The sequence below is a fragment of the Ornithorhynchus anatinus genome, chromosome 19 (genome assembly GCF_004115215.2).
Source record: "Ornithorhynchus anatinus isolate Pmale09 chromosome 19, mOrnAna1.pri.v4, whole genome shotgun sequence".
Taxonomy (NCBI): domain Eukaryota; kingdom Metazoa; phylum Chordata; class Mammalia; order Monotremata; family Ornithorhynchidae; genus Ornithorhynchus; species Ornithorhynchus anatinus.
The window spans coordinates 32,240,043-32,254,575 of NC_041746.1; the positions used below are offsets into that span (position 1 = coordinate 32,240,043).

General features: G+C 38.7%; 1 protein-coding gene across 3 annotated transcripts in view; it reads left to right on the plus strand.

Annotated features, from left to right (window-relative positions):
- The window catches only part of GRIK2 (glutamate ionotropic receptor kainate type subunit 2), a 299,192-nt gene that overhangs the window by 189,289 nt on the left and 95,370 nt on the right, over positions 1–14,533 (plus strand). For all 3 annotated transcript variants that reach the window (XR_003753682.2, XM_029047234.2, XM_029047235.2), the window contains 2 exons: positions 5,049–5,162; positions 11,378–11,584. Coding sequence is in view for 2 of the 3 variants with exons in the window: in XM_029047234.2 (XP_028903067.1) it covers positions 5,049–5,162; positions 11,378–11,584 (321 nt within the window). In the remaining variant the exon portion in view is untranslated. The remainder of the gene's footprint in view (positions 1–5,048; positions 5,163–11,377; positions 11,585–14,533) is intronic.

Genomic DNA, 14,533 nt, shown 5'->3' on the forward strand with positions numbered 1-14,533 from the left:
GTCCGCTCAACTGTATATATTTTCGTTACCCTATTTATTTTGTTAATGAATTGTACATCGCCTTGATTCTATTTAGTTGCCATTGTTTTTACGAGATGTTCTTCCCCTTGATGCTGTTTAGTGCCATTGTTCTTGTCTGTCCGTCTCCCCCGATTAGACTGTAAGCCCATCAAACGGCAGGGACTGTCTCTATCTGTTGCCGACTTGTTCATCCCAAGCGCTTAGTACAGTGCTCTGCACATAGTAAGCGCTCAATAAATACTATTGAATGAATGAACTTCTCCTGACTGTGTAGTAGCCCCTGCCCAGTGTCCAGAAATTATGGAGGACACTTAATGGTTAGGGTCCTCAAGATTATGAGTTCCTGGAGTAAGGAAAAGTGTGTTTTTTACTGTTGTTGTCTCCCAAGGGGTTACTGAAGTATAATGTGTCCAATCAATTAATGGGATGAGCTTCCTGGACTTCATCTGGAATTGTACTGGAATGGTACTAGAATGAATATTCTGCAGTGGTACTTTGGTCGGTCCTTTTGGCTAGGAGGTGAAAAGGGCTTGATCCAAGGATGTAGTTAAAAGTAGTCTTAAGTAGTGAGCTAAATTCTGGAGCAGATAAAGGTTAATCAGAAAGGGCAGAGTTCCGCTCCCACATAGGTCTCACAGTTTAAGTAGGTGGTTGAACATCTGTTTAATCCCTATTTTATAAATGAGGAAGCTGAGGCACAGAGAAGTTCAGTGACTTGTTCATGGTTACAGAGCAGGAAACTGGGGGAGCTGAGAGTAGAAACCCGGTCTCCTGACTTGCAGTCCTGAGTTTCTTCCACTATGGCCATAGTGATGCTATTGACCTTAACCAAGGTCAAAAAAGGTAGGAGGAGCAGGCTTAGGAGAGGGATGAGAAGTTGATTTGGGTGGGAGGAGAACTGTTAAATTGCAGAAAAGTTTTGAGCGATAGACCTGGCTTCTAAGAAGATATGACAGATCCACTTTAGGCAGGATTGCTCTTCTGCAGTCCAAGATGCACTTTCCCTTCAAAATTCCTTGCTGTTTCCATCTTCCTCTTAATTTTCATTTTGATATTGTCTTCAGCTTGTGTAGATGGTTCAGATAACTTTGGAAACTCATTGGATTTTAATTATAGATATATCAAGGAGCTTGGTTTGATTTCACTGCAAATTTCCCTCTGGGGAATTACTTTCCAGGAGGCTGTGAACATGCGTTACTAAAACCATTTCAGTTCTTGCTGTTTTGGAATGAAAATATTTGAGATAAACAAATTTAGCATGGTGGGTTTGAGTTCAGAGTTAATCTTCAGTCTTTCATCCTTGGAAGAAGAGCTGTCAGTACTGTTAATAGGTAGTTCTTACTAATAACTTGATGTGGGGTTTTTTTTTAAATCTTTGTTTCCTTGCAGAGAGACTGTGCAAAAACAATAATTTTGGTAAAGAACATATAAATGAAAGCATAATAATTTTTCAATATAAAATGTATAAATATTTTAATCCATAAGAAACAAAACAGCATTTGTTGAGGGCCTATTGAGTGAAAAGCACTGTACCAAAAGCTTGAGTGTGCACAATAAAAATAGACACAGTCTCTGCCAACTACAGTCTCATAGGAGAGAAAAGCAGATATAAATTCTTTACAAATCGGGGGTACTCATAATACCAAGGAAATAGAAAGATGAATGGATTAATACGTATGTGAAAAAATGATTATAGTATGTAAACCAAATGATCGATAAGGGCTAAAGTAGGTAATCAGTGCTCAAGATGGATGTTGGGAATGACATGATTTCATCTGGGGTTTTGAGAATTCAATGAGGAAGACTTCCTAAGGGAGGAGGGATTTTAGGAGGAAATTGAAGATGAGGAGGGCAATGAATGAGCTCATTTGATGGAGGGAGGGAATGTGACAAGAGGTCAGAGGAGGAACCAGAGTGTGACATAATGAGAAGGATAGATTGAAAGGACCAAAGAGATTGAGAAACAAGGAGTGGGTGAAGAACTATGTACTAAGAATATGTAGGAAGAAGAAGCGTGGTGGAGAGTGAAGGTTTTTAAGCATGGAAAATAAAAACCAGTGTTTTAATCATCAAATAATTGCATAATATGTCTTTGGTTAAAAATAATTAGAATCTCACCTGATATTGAATAGAGCAGTTTTCCTAAATAATTTTTCTCATTATGACTTTGATTTTAAGATACCTTTTGGCTGCCTGGGGGCTTAAAAAGCTGAGAAGGAGGAGGAAAGAAGCAGGATGCAGATAAAAAATACAGAGGAGGTAATGTGTGTGGGCAGGTAGAGAACTGACGAGAAAGCAGGAGTGTTAAATTCCCTGCACTCTCCTTTCTGCAGGCTTTTGTGCTCCCTGCCTTAAAAAAGCTCAAGTGCTTTCATCACTATTATTAGAAGGGAAAAACACGGTGTGTTTGACATACACATCTGCAATATATGCTTTCCCATTTTCTCTTCAGGTGTTATTTTATGGAAAATGACATTGATGCTTCTCATTGAGAGCAGATAGATTTGTCAGACTCGCAGTCAAAACAATGTCTACTTTCAGAAATGATTTTTTTCCCCTCCTTTATTCTGTTTTGTGGGAGAAAGCTGCATTTTTTTCCCCCTGTGGAGATTTTTCTAGTTCATGTAAACATGATAGTGATAGTAAGAATTTTGATGGACTCTATTATACCAGTTGCTCTGGTAGTGGACTATTTGTTTTCGTATTTTCTTCAGGTTGGTTGGGACTGTAATCATGTTATTTGGAGATGCCTAAATTCACAGCTCATAGTTTCAGCTTCTGCCGTGTTCTAAACTCACCAGATACAAAGGACATAAAAGGTACCATCGTGACTTAGCTTCAATAAAGATGGTCTGAAATTGGAACCCATTTTAGTCCTGAAAGGGCACTGTGTAACTCTAAAGCAAAGATGGGCTTGAACTGGTTTAAATATTGAGTAATTACATTAAAGAAATAAGGGGAGGGATACAATCAGAGTAAAAAGATGTAAGATGAACCATTAATTAAGGTTCTTGGCCATTCCTTAAGGAGTCAGAACTAAGATTCTGTACAAAATATCCTTATCCCCCCAAAAATGTATTGGCTAAATAAATAACAATGTAAAAACAGGACTTAAATGCACCAGTCTTTTCCATTCCAAAGGAGAAAGGAATATGGAAATGAATTATGTAAATAGACATGTGGGGTTAAACTCAGGAAAGCCAAAGATAGAAATGAGATACCACTTGTGACACAACTGTATCATGGACAGTGACAATTGTATTATTTATTAAGAACTTTCTTTGTGTCAAGCTCTGTGCAAGATACAAGACAGTGATATCAGACATAGTCCCAGTGATTACCTTGGACTTACAATGTAAGAAATAGTAACAGCAGTCATCTTGTCCCCCTTATTCAGATAAAGAAACTGAGGCTCAGTGAGTTGAAGTAACTTTCCTACGTTCACATAGAAGACCAGTGGTACAGCTGGGTTTAGGAACAGGGTCTCCTGACTGCTAGTCTTATGCTCTCTGCTATAGGCAAACTAAAATCTAAAAGAATAAAGGAAGGTACACTTGAGTTGAGTAACTATAAAACAGACACCACCAAAAATGCCAACTGGAAAAGATCTGGTAGAAGATTATTGAAATAAATTTAAATAATCCATACTGCAGGACCAGAAGATAGGCTCAGTGTTTTGCAGAGGCATACAATAATGATTATTTTAAGACTGGCATTATTTTCAGGCTTCAGAGGGTCATACAATAATAGTTTTTATTTTGACACTTTATGAAGTAGCCTGAACTGTGCAAAGATTTAAATAGGCTAATACACTATCCATAATTAAAGGGAGGAGATCACACTGGAAATTACAGAATTGGAAATTTTACCCCTAAAAATAGGAGGAAATTGAAGATGAGGGCAATGGATGAGCTCATTTGAGGGAGGGAAGGAATATGACAAGAGGTCAGAGGAGGAACCAGAGTGAGATGTAGTGAGAAGGATAGATTGAAAGGATCAAAGAGATTGAGAAACAAGTAGTGTGTGAACTATGTACTAAAATTATGTAGGAAGAAGAATGCTGGTGGAGAGTGAAGGTTTTTAAACAGGCAAAATACAAACCAGTGGAATGGAGTGAATCCTAAAAGTTTGTGCTCTTAAGTAGCAAGGCTTTTTTCTTCCCTCCCATTATTTATTTATTTATTTGCTCTTTTCCAAAACAAATGCTGGTTTGGGTCAGAGCAAGCTCACAGCCCTGAGCCAGATAGATTTAGGGGGAATGAAGAACGGCCAACTGCTGTGAGAACAATTTGGATGAATTCCCAAATGAGGGTTCGCTCCTGGGTTATTGGAGATAACTGCAAGAATGAATGTCAAGAGAGGCATCACACTGTTCAATCCAGCATCCTTTGGGACCAGTGGGAAGGGAGGGCGATTGTTCTGACCCAATTTAGCTCTTAGTTTCTGAACTACAACAGGGGATCTGCCTGATCTGACAGTATATGCATCAGTGAACTGGTAAAATGGGATCTAGAATGAGGAGGCTTGTCGATCGTTAGATATTGTTTCAAGATCCCTCTAAATCTTCAATTCTTTGCCATTTATTTTGAGTTTCCATGAAGTTTCCTCTATCCTTTAATTTTACTCTTCATTTTATGTTATCTCAATAATGTGAGCATGAGTTAAATCCATTACTCTAGAGGACACGAGCTGTAAATCTGTTTCTATCCAGCTACCAAGTTATCATCAGATTTGGTTGTTCCCAGTGAATGAAAGTCTGAATGGAAATTAAGCACTCAGCCTGACTTTAGAACTCAGAATTCAGGGACAGGTTGATCCCTTAATGTCACACTTGACCAGACACACTTCACAGGGCCACAAATTATTCCTCAAACAATCAGACTTTGATATAATGCGAGCAGATAAGGCCAAGGAGGTGAATGATAAGTGTTAGCAGGCCTAACTTTTCTCTTGCAGCGTGGTCCTCTCTGTCCTGTGTCTAAGCAGAACTGAGGGACAATTGATGAAGTGCGTGTTCTGTTTTATAGATTGGAACTTGGGATCCAGCCAGCGGTCTGAACATGACAGAGAGCCAAAAGGGGAAACCTGCAAACATCACAGATTCCTTATCCAATCGCTCTCTAATTGTCACCACCATCTTGGTAAGTAATTGTGTTTGCCTTCTTTCTAGAGGAATAGAGCTGCACGTAGAAGAAGACAGAAAATACAGATTTGTTGCAAAAGTAATGAACAGTGTGCAACATATTTTACAGTTATTTAGCAATTATTGTATAATGGGTGAGCCGATGTTAATTTAGTCACAGATTTTTATTTTGTTAGCCTCCAATGAAGAAAATTACTTTAATCTTCGTGGTGCCTCTGTTGATTAAAAATTAGGCTTATATGTTAACTGAAATCCTTAAATTTGAACATGATGAGCAAATATTATCGTCTCTACTTTGTCAGGCTTAAAATAATGGACAAGCAATGAGACAAATAAGGTCGGGCTTAGAACAGAGAATGAACTTCAATTCTGGTTTCCTTTCCACAAATTTGTTCCACCATTAACCATTTTTTCATTATTTTTTCATTATAAGTCTGTTTTAACTTGCCTCGGTTAAATTGTTTTCATCATGTCACAGCACTTTTAGTTGACTAATCTCCCTAATGAAATCAAATGACAGTGTTTTTTTCCAGCTGGAAACATTTTTGCTATCAACAGAATTTAATTAATACTGATAAACTGGATTTTTTCCCCTCCTGTAATTATATGTTTTAATGAAATCGCATAAAAGTGCTCACTAGCTCCATCCATGCCATTTCAGAAAGAGAATTTTAATTTCAGTCCAAAACAGACACCTCTTCCACTGCTCTCAGTTCATGTATGTTACCCCCAATGATACTATTCTTGAAGTTTTTAGACAGTCCAGAAAAGTGGTCATGTAATTTCATTGACCGTTTGCTAATAAAATTTTAGGCTGCATATGGGATTTAAGAATCATTTACTTTTTATTTTTGTTTGTTTTTAATGGTGTTTAAGTATTTACTATATGCCAGGAACTGTACTCAGTGTTGGGGTAGATATGCAGGTAATCAGATTGAATACAGTTCATGTTTCACATGGGGTTCATAGTCCTAACCTCCATTTTACAGATGAGGTAATCGAGACACAAAAAAAATGTGATTTGCCCAAGGTCACACAGAAGACAAGTGGTAGAAAAATTCGACGGAATGATTAAGTGTAGAAATTCAATTAAGCGGTGAAAATTGTCAAGGAATTTCAGTGTTGTGACTAGCCAAACACACTCTTTTGTGGATATCATGACGTATTGATCAGAAGGGATAGGAGTGTTAGTTGAGGGAAGCTCAGCAGAAGTCAGTTATCTGATCTTCCTCACTCAGTAGTGTTCAAATCAATTTAATGTTTAAAATAAAACAGATCATTTGTATCTATCTTATGTCTGTCACAGCACTTTGTATATAAGAGCCTAACAGATACTATAATAATAACAATGAGAAGAAAAAGAATTAAGGTGGATTCAGGACTTTTGACCTATGCTGTCCAGTTAATATCCTCAGTGTGAACAATATATAAGCTTTCCCTGAAAGCAGGGCATAGTCAGTCATCTCCTAGTAATCTATTCCTGGTAGAGGCATAGAACTAGAGAGGGAAGGAAACTAGACATGGCGAAAATAGAGATAGAGGAGTGGAGAGTGAGAATCTAGGGAACCTCCTTGCCTCCTGTCTCTCAAAACTCGAGCCCATACTTCACTCTGCTGCCTGGATCATTTTTCTAAAAAAAAGTTCAGATGTCTTCCCCACTCCTCAGGAATATCTCATGGTTGTCTATTCACCTCTGCATGAAACAGAAACTCCTTACTATCATTTTTGATGCACTCAATCAGGTTGATCCTCCCCTATCCACTGATTTCTTACTAAAACTCAGCCCACACACTTTGTTCCTACCATTTTTAAACCTACTTACTGTACCTTGATCTCGTCTATCCCACCACAGTCAATTGATCAATTGTATTTATTAAGCACTTACAGTGTGCAGAGCAATGTACTAAGTACTTGGGAGAATACAATATAACAGTATAATAGGCACATTCCCTGCCCACATTTCCTCTGGCCTGGAACTCCTTCCCCTTTCACTATGACTTTCACTTTCACTTAGAGAAAGTGGTAGTGGATAGAGCATGGGCCTGGGAATCAGAACATCATAGGTTCCTACCCCGGCTCTGCCACTTGTCTGCTGTGTGACCTTGGCAAGTCACTTCACTTCTCTGGGCTCAGTTACCTCATCTATAAAATGGGGATTAAGACAGTCTGTGGGACAGGGATTGTGTCCAACCTGATTATCTTGTAACTACTGCAGCGCTTAGAACACTGCCTGGCACATAGTAAGTGCTTAACAAATACCATAATTAATTAACTAATTGATTAATTATGACAGACCACTCTCCCCTCTTTCAAAGCCTTATTAAAGTAACATCTCCAAAAGCCCTTCCCTGACTAAGCCCTCATTTCCTCTACTCCATCTTCCCTTTGTGTAACCTATGTTCTCGGATGGGTACTCTCTAGGCAGTTGATATTCAATCAATGGTGTTTGTTTATTGAATACCCAACTGATATTCACCACCACCCTTATCCCCACAACACTTAATTATATATATATATATATATATCTCCATAATTTATTCTAATGTTTGTCCCCCCTTCTAGACTCAAAGCCTCTGGTGAGCAGGGAATGTGTCTACCAACTCTTCTGCAATAATAATTATAATAATTATGATATTTCTTAATTGCTTACTATGAAGCAGGCACTGTACTAAGCACTGGGGTAGATTAGAACAGTGTTCAGCACTTAGAACAGTGCTTGGCACTTAGTAAGCACTTAACAAATACCATCATTATTATTAGTAGTATTATTATTACAAGAGAATCAGGCTGGACACAGTTCCTGTCCCATGTGGAGCTCACAGTCTCAGTCTCCATTTTACAGATGATGTAACTGAGGCACAGAAAAGTGAATTGACTTGCCCAAGGTCACATAGCAGGCAAGAGGTGGAGTCAGGATCAGAACCCATGACCTTTGACTCCCAGCCCTGTACTCTATCCAGTGCGCCATGCTGCTTCTCTATTCTCTCTGTATTGTACTTTTTAAGCACTTAGTACAGTGCTCTTCATACAAGCAATCGATACAAATAAAATTGATTGCATGACCAATTAATTTCAATCCATGCTTAACTTCAAAGTAAAAAAGAAAAAACCCTTCTGTGGAAATATTTTATTTAGAGGAAGAACAAGGGGAGATCAGGCACTGCAGGGATGCTGAACTTTGTTTTCAATGCTTTAAGCTGTGATGCTGGAGATACAATGATGGATCTACCTTTTTTTATAGTAGAAAGGTCATGTAAATCTCCCTTCTGAATAATGCAGTTAAGGTGGCAGATACTATATTGAGATGAGCTTTGTTTCACTTGTCAGGCACCAACATAGAATCTGGGGATGAACATTGCTTCCTTCTTTCTTTGGATTCTGAATACCCCAGTCCGTCTCAAGATTCCTTCCATGCCTTCCCACCCTCTGTCTCTGGAGGACACATGAAGGACATTGGCTTGTTCTGATGGCAGCTGCTGACTTTTTCACCTATCTCTGCTGGGATTCTGACTTCCAATGGAGATCACCCATTATACACACTTTGCGACTGATACAAATATTGATGAGGGTTGGCAGCCTTGAAACTCATGGTAGCAATCCAGAGCAGAAGCCACTTGAAAGACTGACAGCCCCTTCAGGAGCAATTTTAGATTTTAAGGGAACCACTCCCTTTCCCTTACTTCTGCACCATTGTGAACTAATGATTAAAGCATAGTTAGTTGTGGAATAACTAGGACTAAAAAGTAGTGGATAGATAAGCTGTCTAATATCTACTGAACAGTTATAAGTCATCCTTGCTATTAAAATATAAAAAATACTTTTTGATTAGTTTGCTTCTTCCTCAATAGAATTATCCAATTTACTAATGGGAACTTGGATCACTTTATCGGTGTTTAGGCCAGGGTCTTGGGTCTTTGATCACAGGAGAAGATACCAGCTATAAGGAGTAGAACCAGATAGAACTAAGAAACCTTAACTTGGTGTTTAAATGCATCGTGCTCCATTTCAGTCATTCAGTCAATCAGCCAAGTGCAAAGCACACAGTAAGTGCTCAATAAATATGATTGAATGAAGCAGTGTTCTAAGGACTCAAGGTGTTAAAATAGAAGCAAAACACCTATTTCCTATTCTCATGGATTTTGCAGTCTAGTGAGAAAAACAGATAAAAATTGTTCACAAATAGTGGGAGCAGGTTAGAGAAGAAGGGTAGACATGGACTGGATGTTTTTGTTGAAAAATGATCCATGCAGCAGAGTAAAGTATGGACCAGAGTAGGGGAGAGACAGAGGTAGGAGGGGTCCACGAGGAGGCAGATAGGGTGGGCTAAGTGCTTGGATCTGCATGGTAGCAGTTGAGGCCCCTCATGTAAATAAAGAGCTTTGATTTCCCAAAGGCGTTTTCATGCTACCTCTTTTAATTCCTTATGGCATTCCTTTGAAGTGGGGAAAGACAAGGTATCTTATCCCCACTTTACAGATGGGCCCATAGAGATTAAGTGATTTATCCAAAACCCCACATCAGGCCAGGGGCAGAGCTGGGATTAGAACCTGTATCTTCTGACTCCCAGTCTCATGTTCTTTCCATAAGAAAACAAACAGACCAAGACCTTCATCACAAAATCAGATTTTTCACTGCCTCCTACTAGTTGTAATGAAAGATAATATTCTGCAGTATGCAAATCTGTTGTCTCAAAAAAAAAAACCCACTTCAAATTACACAAAATGCATATCAATGAAAGTTTTATCCATCAATAACATAAATAGCAGTTGCCTTTCCATTAAATAAAAACTCCAAACCTATTTAGATATGCATCTCAATAAACATGTTCTATGCTAATAGCTTGGTAACTAAAAGACAGAGAGTCTTTTCTATTTCTGCACATGCCTTTCAATTCTGAGGCTTCCCATTTCCACCGCAGTCATTAATCACGGCCAGTACTTGGCTAATTAGTTAAGGGTTCTCCAAAAAGCACAATAACAGCGGCAGCTCTCCCTTGGCCTCTGGACTGACAAGGATTACGGTGATACTTCTTGTGACTGTATTGGGTACTTAGAAAAGATAGAAAAAGCAGGTCTTCTGGTAGGTGTGGCACATTTATATGTATGTGTTGTAAATAATTTTCAATGGTGTTTATTAAGCTTTTACTATGCACCAGGAATTGTACTGTGCACTGTAGTACATACGGGTTGGACAGAGTTCCTGTCCAAAAAAGGGTCTCACAGTCTCACAGTCTTAATCCCCTTTTTACAGATGGGTAACTGTGGCATAGAGAAGCTAAGTGATTTGCCCAAGGCCACACAGCAGGAGTTGAAGCCAGGATTAGATCCCAAGCCTTCTGGCTCCCAGGCTTATGCTCTTTCCCCTACACCACATTGCTTCTGTATTATTTACACATGTTTGTTTCCCCTATTGGGATGTAAACTCTAAGTGAGCAGGGAAGTGCCACTTCTTTATTCTAAATGTGTATTACAGTACATCACACCTATTGGATGCTAAATAAGCAGTACTGCTGATGCTGCTACTATTACTACTATTTTAACTGAAGCTACTTATGCCTTACCCTTGCCAAGTCCTTTTTAAATCAAGGGAGGTAGCGTTTCCTCGGGGAAAGCACATAAAACTGGGATACAGGAGCCCTAGTTTCTCATCCCTTGTTATGTGACCTTGAAAGTTTCTTAACTTCTTTGGCCTCAGCTTCCCCATTTGTAAAATGGGGATAGAAGTATTTCTCTTAACTTCTTAGACTGTGAGCCTCATATGAGACAGGTACTCTATCCAATCTGATATCTTGTATTTACCCCACCCCCAGCATAGTGCTTGGCACATAGTACCAATCAATCAGTTGTATTTATTAAGCACTTCATGTGTGTAGAGCACTATACAAAATGCTTGGGAGAGTACAATATCAAAGATAAAATTTAAATGATCCTTGCCAGAAAGGAGCTTACAGACTAGAGGGGAAGACAGACGGTAAAGTAAATTACAGATGGATATGTATACCATCATTATTAATAAATATTTCCAGACTAGCCCAGTCTAAGCCTTTTGATCTCATAGAAAGGCATTGAAACAAAGGAGCCACAACAAACTCAGACCATCCTTGCAGCTCAGCGAGCTGCTTGAAACTGTCGCAGAGCACCAAGATAAATGTTCAGTCCTGTGACTAATTGGTCCACCCTTCTCTGTCCTCTTTTTTTTTTTTTTTTTTTGCAGGAAGAACCCTATGTTCTTTTCAAGAAATCCGATAAGCCCCTCTATGGGAATGATCGATTTGAGGGTTATTGCATTGACCTCCTCAGGGAACTCGCCACTATCCTTGGCTTCACCTATGAGATAAGGCTGATCGAGGATGGGAAATATGGAGCCCAAGATGATGGCAATGGACAGTGGAATGGAATGGTTCGTGAGCTAATTGATCACGTAAGTTGCCTTCATATTCAGATGAAGTAGAAAATGTTTCTCTCTCAAATTGCAAAGATCAATTTTTCACCATACATTTGGTATATGGAAGATTTCAATTTATTCTTTTCACAGGTTTATAGGAAATACCATGAAGTGTTTATATGGCTAGGATGTCCAGCAGGGCTAGATTTTACTATTTTCAACTCTCTCTTTGTTTAGAGCTTAGGTGTCAATAGCAAAGTCATTTATTTTGGTGTTTCTGTTATTTTCTTTCCCTATCATTGAATTTTCTATCCACCTAGAAATTTACTCTTTCAACAATGACTTTCCATTCAAGATGGAGAAGAGGTAGCGTTCCCAGCTTGTTAAATAGAAGAGACAAAATTGTAGCTATTCATTGGGCCTGGCAGGTCTCGTTCGGCTGGTTGGAAGGATAACTTAATTGGGAGGAGTCCTTAAGCAGTTCTAAAATATGCAGGATTAAGATCTTGGGAGCAACATTCTGTGTTTTCTTTTGAAAACCCTGACTCGGAGTGGAGCAAAAATAGCAGAGTGCACTGAAGCAGCAGGGTAATCCAATGTGAGTCCAAAGTGATATCATTACAAGCAATTGTTGGTAATTGAATAAGTCAGGCACCCCTTCTCTTTGGCCTGAAACATGTATTTTCTCAGCTGGTGGTGCCAATTGATTTTGTCTCATAGAAATGAAGTTGGATCTCTTAAAATTATGCAGTTGTCATGTTGTCCTTTCTGTTTTATCACATTTTAATTTATTTTGACATGTTTCTTATTGTTTAAGACTTCTGATGGGAGCTTTAAGGCAATAAAATAAGAATTTTGTGTATTCCTTTCATTTTAGTTTTAAAATGATGTTAAACCATAGTGAACTTAAATTCCAGATTTTTACTACTCAGATTGACAAATAGATTTTTTCCTCCACATTCAGAAATAAAAACTTTACAGGGGGCCAGGTTCATTATCAAAATTATGCAGCATACTTAAATTATCTTCTCTTAGAAGAAAATTGCTTCAGAAATTGACATTGTTATTCTTTCCTTTTAGGATAGATGGTATGTGTAAGGAGAATGGACTACAGTTAGATACTTAAGCAGCTGCTATTTGGCCAACTGACAGGGGGACCTGCAAGTCAGAAGGGAAAAAATAATGGTTTAAAGACATAACAAAACACAGTCGCAAACAATGCAAAATATCGGTGCATTGTTGTGAGAGACCCTGTATAGTGAACAGGCAGGTAGCAGGGACTAGGAGGGTTGTTCTTTTAGGGAAAAGACTGTGAATGTTGAGATACCATGAGGCAGATTTGAAAACAGACAAACCTTGTTTGGACAAATCTTTCAGTCAGCATAGGGTGCAATCTCCTCTGCACATGATGTGGCTTGTTGTGGGCAGGGATTATGTCTACTAATTCCACTGTACTGTACTCTCCCAATAAATGCCATTGATGATGACAGGATATGTCAGGGTGACTTGAGCACACTCATCTACATGAATGGGAATTTAACATCAACCGTATTATATTTGAAACCAAAGGACAGCGTGCTCTCGCTCTCTCTCTCTCCTCCCCACATACCCCCCCTTTTTTTTTTTGCTTAACAGCTTTGTTAGACTTCCAAACTCCCCTAGACACAAGTATAATTTGTATTGCATACTATGCAGACATTTTCTCTCTTATCCTTGTCAAATCAAGCAAGTTTTGCAAAGGAGAATACTAATATTCTGAATCTGAAGATTTTCTGAGCTTACTGAACAATTTGTGACCAATTTGTGTCTAGAATATTAAGCGGAAATGCACCACATTCATTTCTCTTTGGGAAGATCAGTCAAGAAAGATAGAGTTCAAAACATATTGTAAACAAAAATTTTCAGTGCCCATCAGTAAATAAACAGTATTTATTGATTGCTTATTACTGTGAGTAGGGCACTACACTAATCCCAAGGGAAAATGTAGTAACATTGGGAGACAGCATCCATGTCCTCCAATTGTTTTAAGTTTACCCAGGTAAATAAACAGGCATAGAAATTGGAAGAGAAATGTGGCTGGCTTGGTGGAAAGAGCAAAGGCTTGAGAGAAGGATCTGGGTTCATACTGGCTCTGCCGCTTGTCTGCTGTGTGACCTTGGCTAAGTCACTTCACTTCTCTGTGCCTCAGTTACCTCATCTATAAAATGGGAATTAAGACTGTGAGTCCTATGTGCCCAACCTGAATAACATATCTACCCCAGTGCTTAGAACAGGATGGAGAACACATACCTAATCAATCAATCAGTGGTATTTATGAAGTACTTTTTGTGTGTAGAACATTGTGCTAAATGCTTGGGAAAATATAATACAACAGAGTTGGCTCAAGCTCAGAGTCTAAGAGGAAGGGAGAATAGGCATTTTATTTCCATTTTTCAGATGAAGAAACTAGTCAACATAGAGGTGAGGGTAGATGGGAAAACGAGGGCTTAATGAAAACCTCTTGGAGAAGACGTGAGTTGATAGTCGAAAGAGCAAAGAACTGGAAGTCGGAAGACCAGGGTTCTAATTCTGCTTTGTCACTTGACTGCTATGTCACATTTTGGTCATCACTTAACTTTTCTGTGCCTCAGTTTCCTCATTCTGTAAAATGGGAATTAAAATACCCGTTCTCATTTCCTCTTAAACTCTGAGCCCCAAGTGGAACAGGGACTATGTCTGATCTGATTATCTTGTGTCTATCCCAAGTGGTTATCACTCTGTTTAGTAAATACCATCATTATTAAGAGCCTGTCAGTCTAGTTTATTTGGATTGAACAATCTTTTCAAGTCCACAAAAATTACCTTTGTAAAAGTGGATTATATTGGCCTTTACCCTTCACTATCTCAAAATATCCTTGTGCACCTTCGGAGATGAAGCAAATCTTTTCTCACTAAAAATGTAGAGGACATGGACTACCTGATTTTCAGTGGGTTGATGCAATGTTC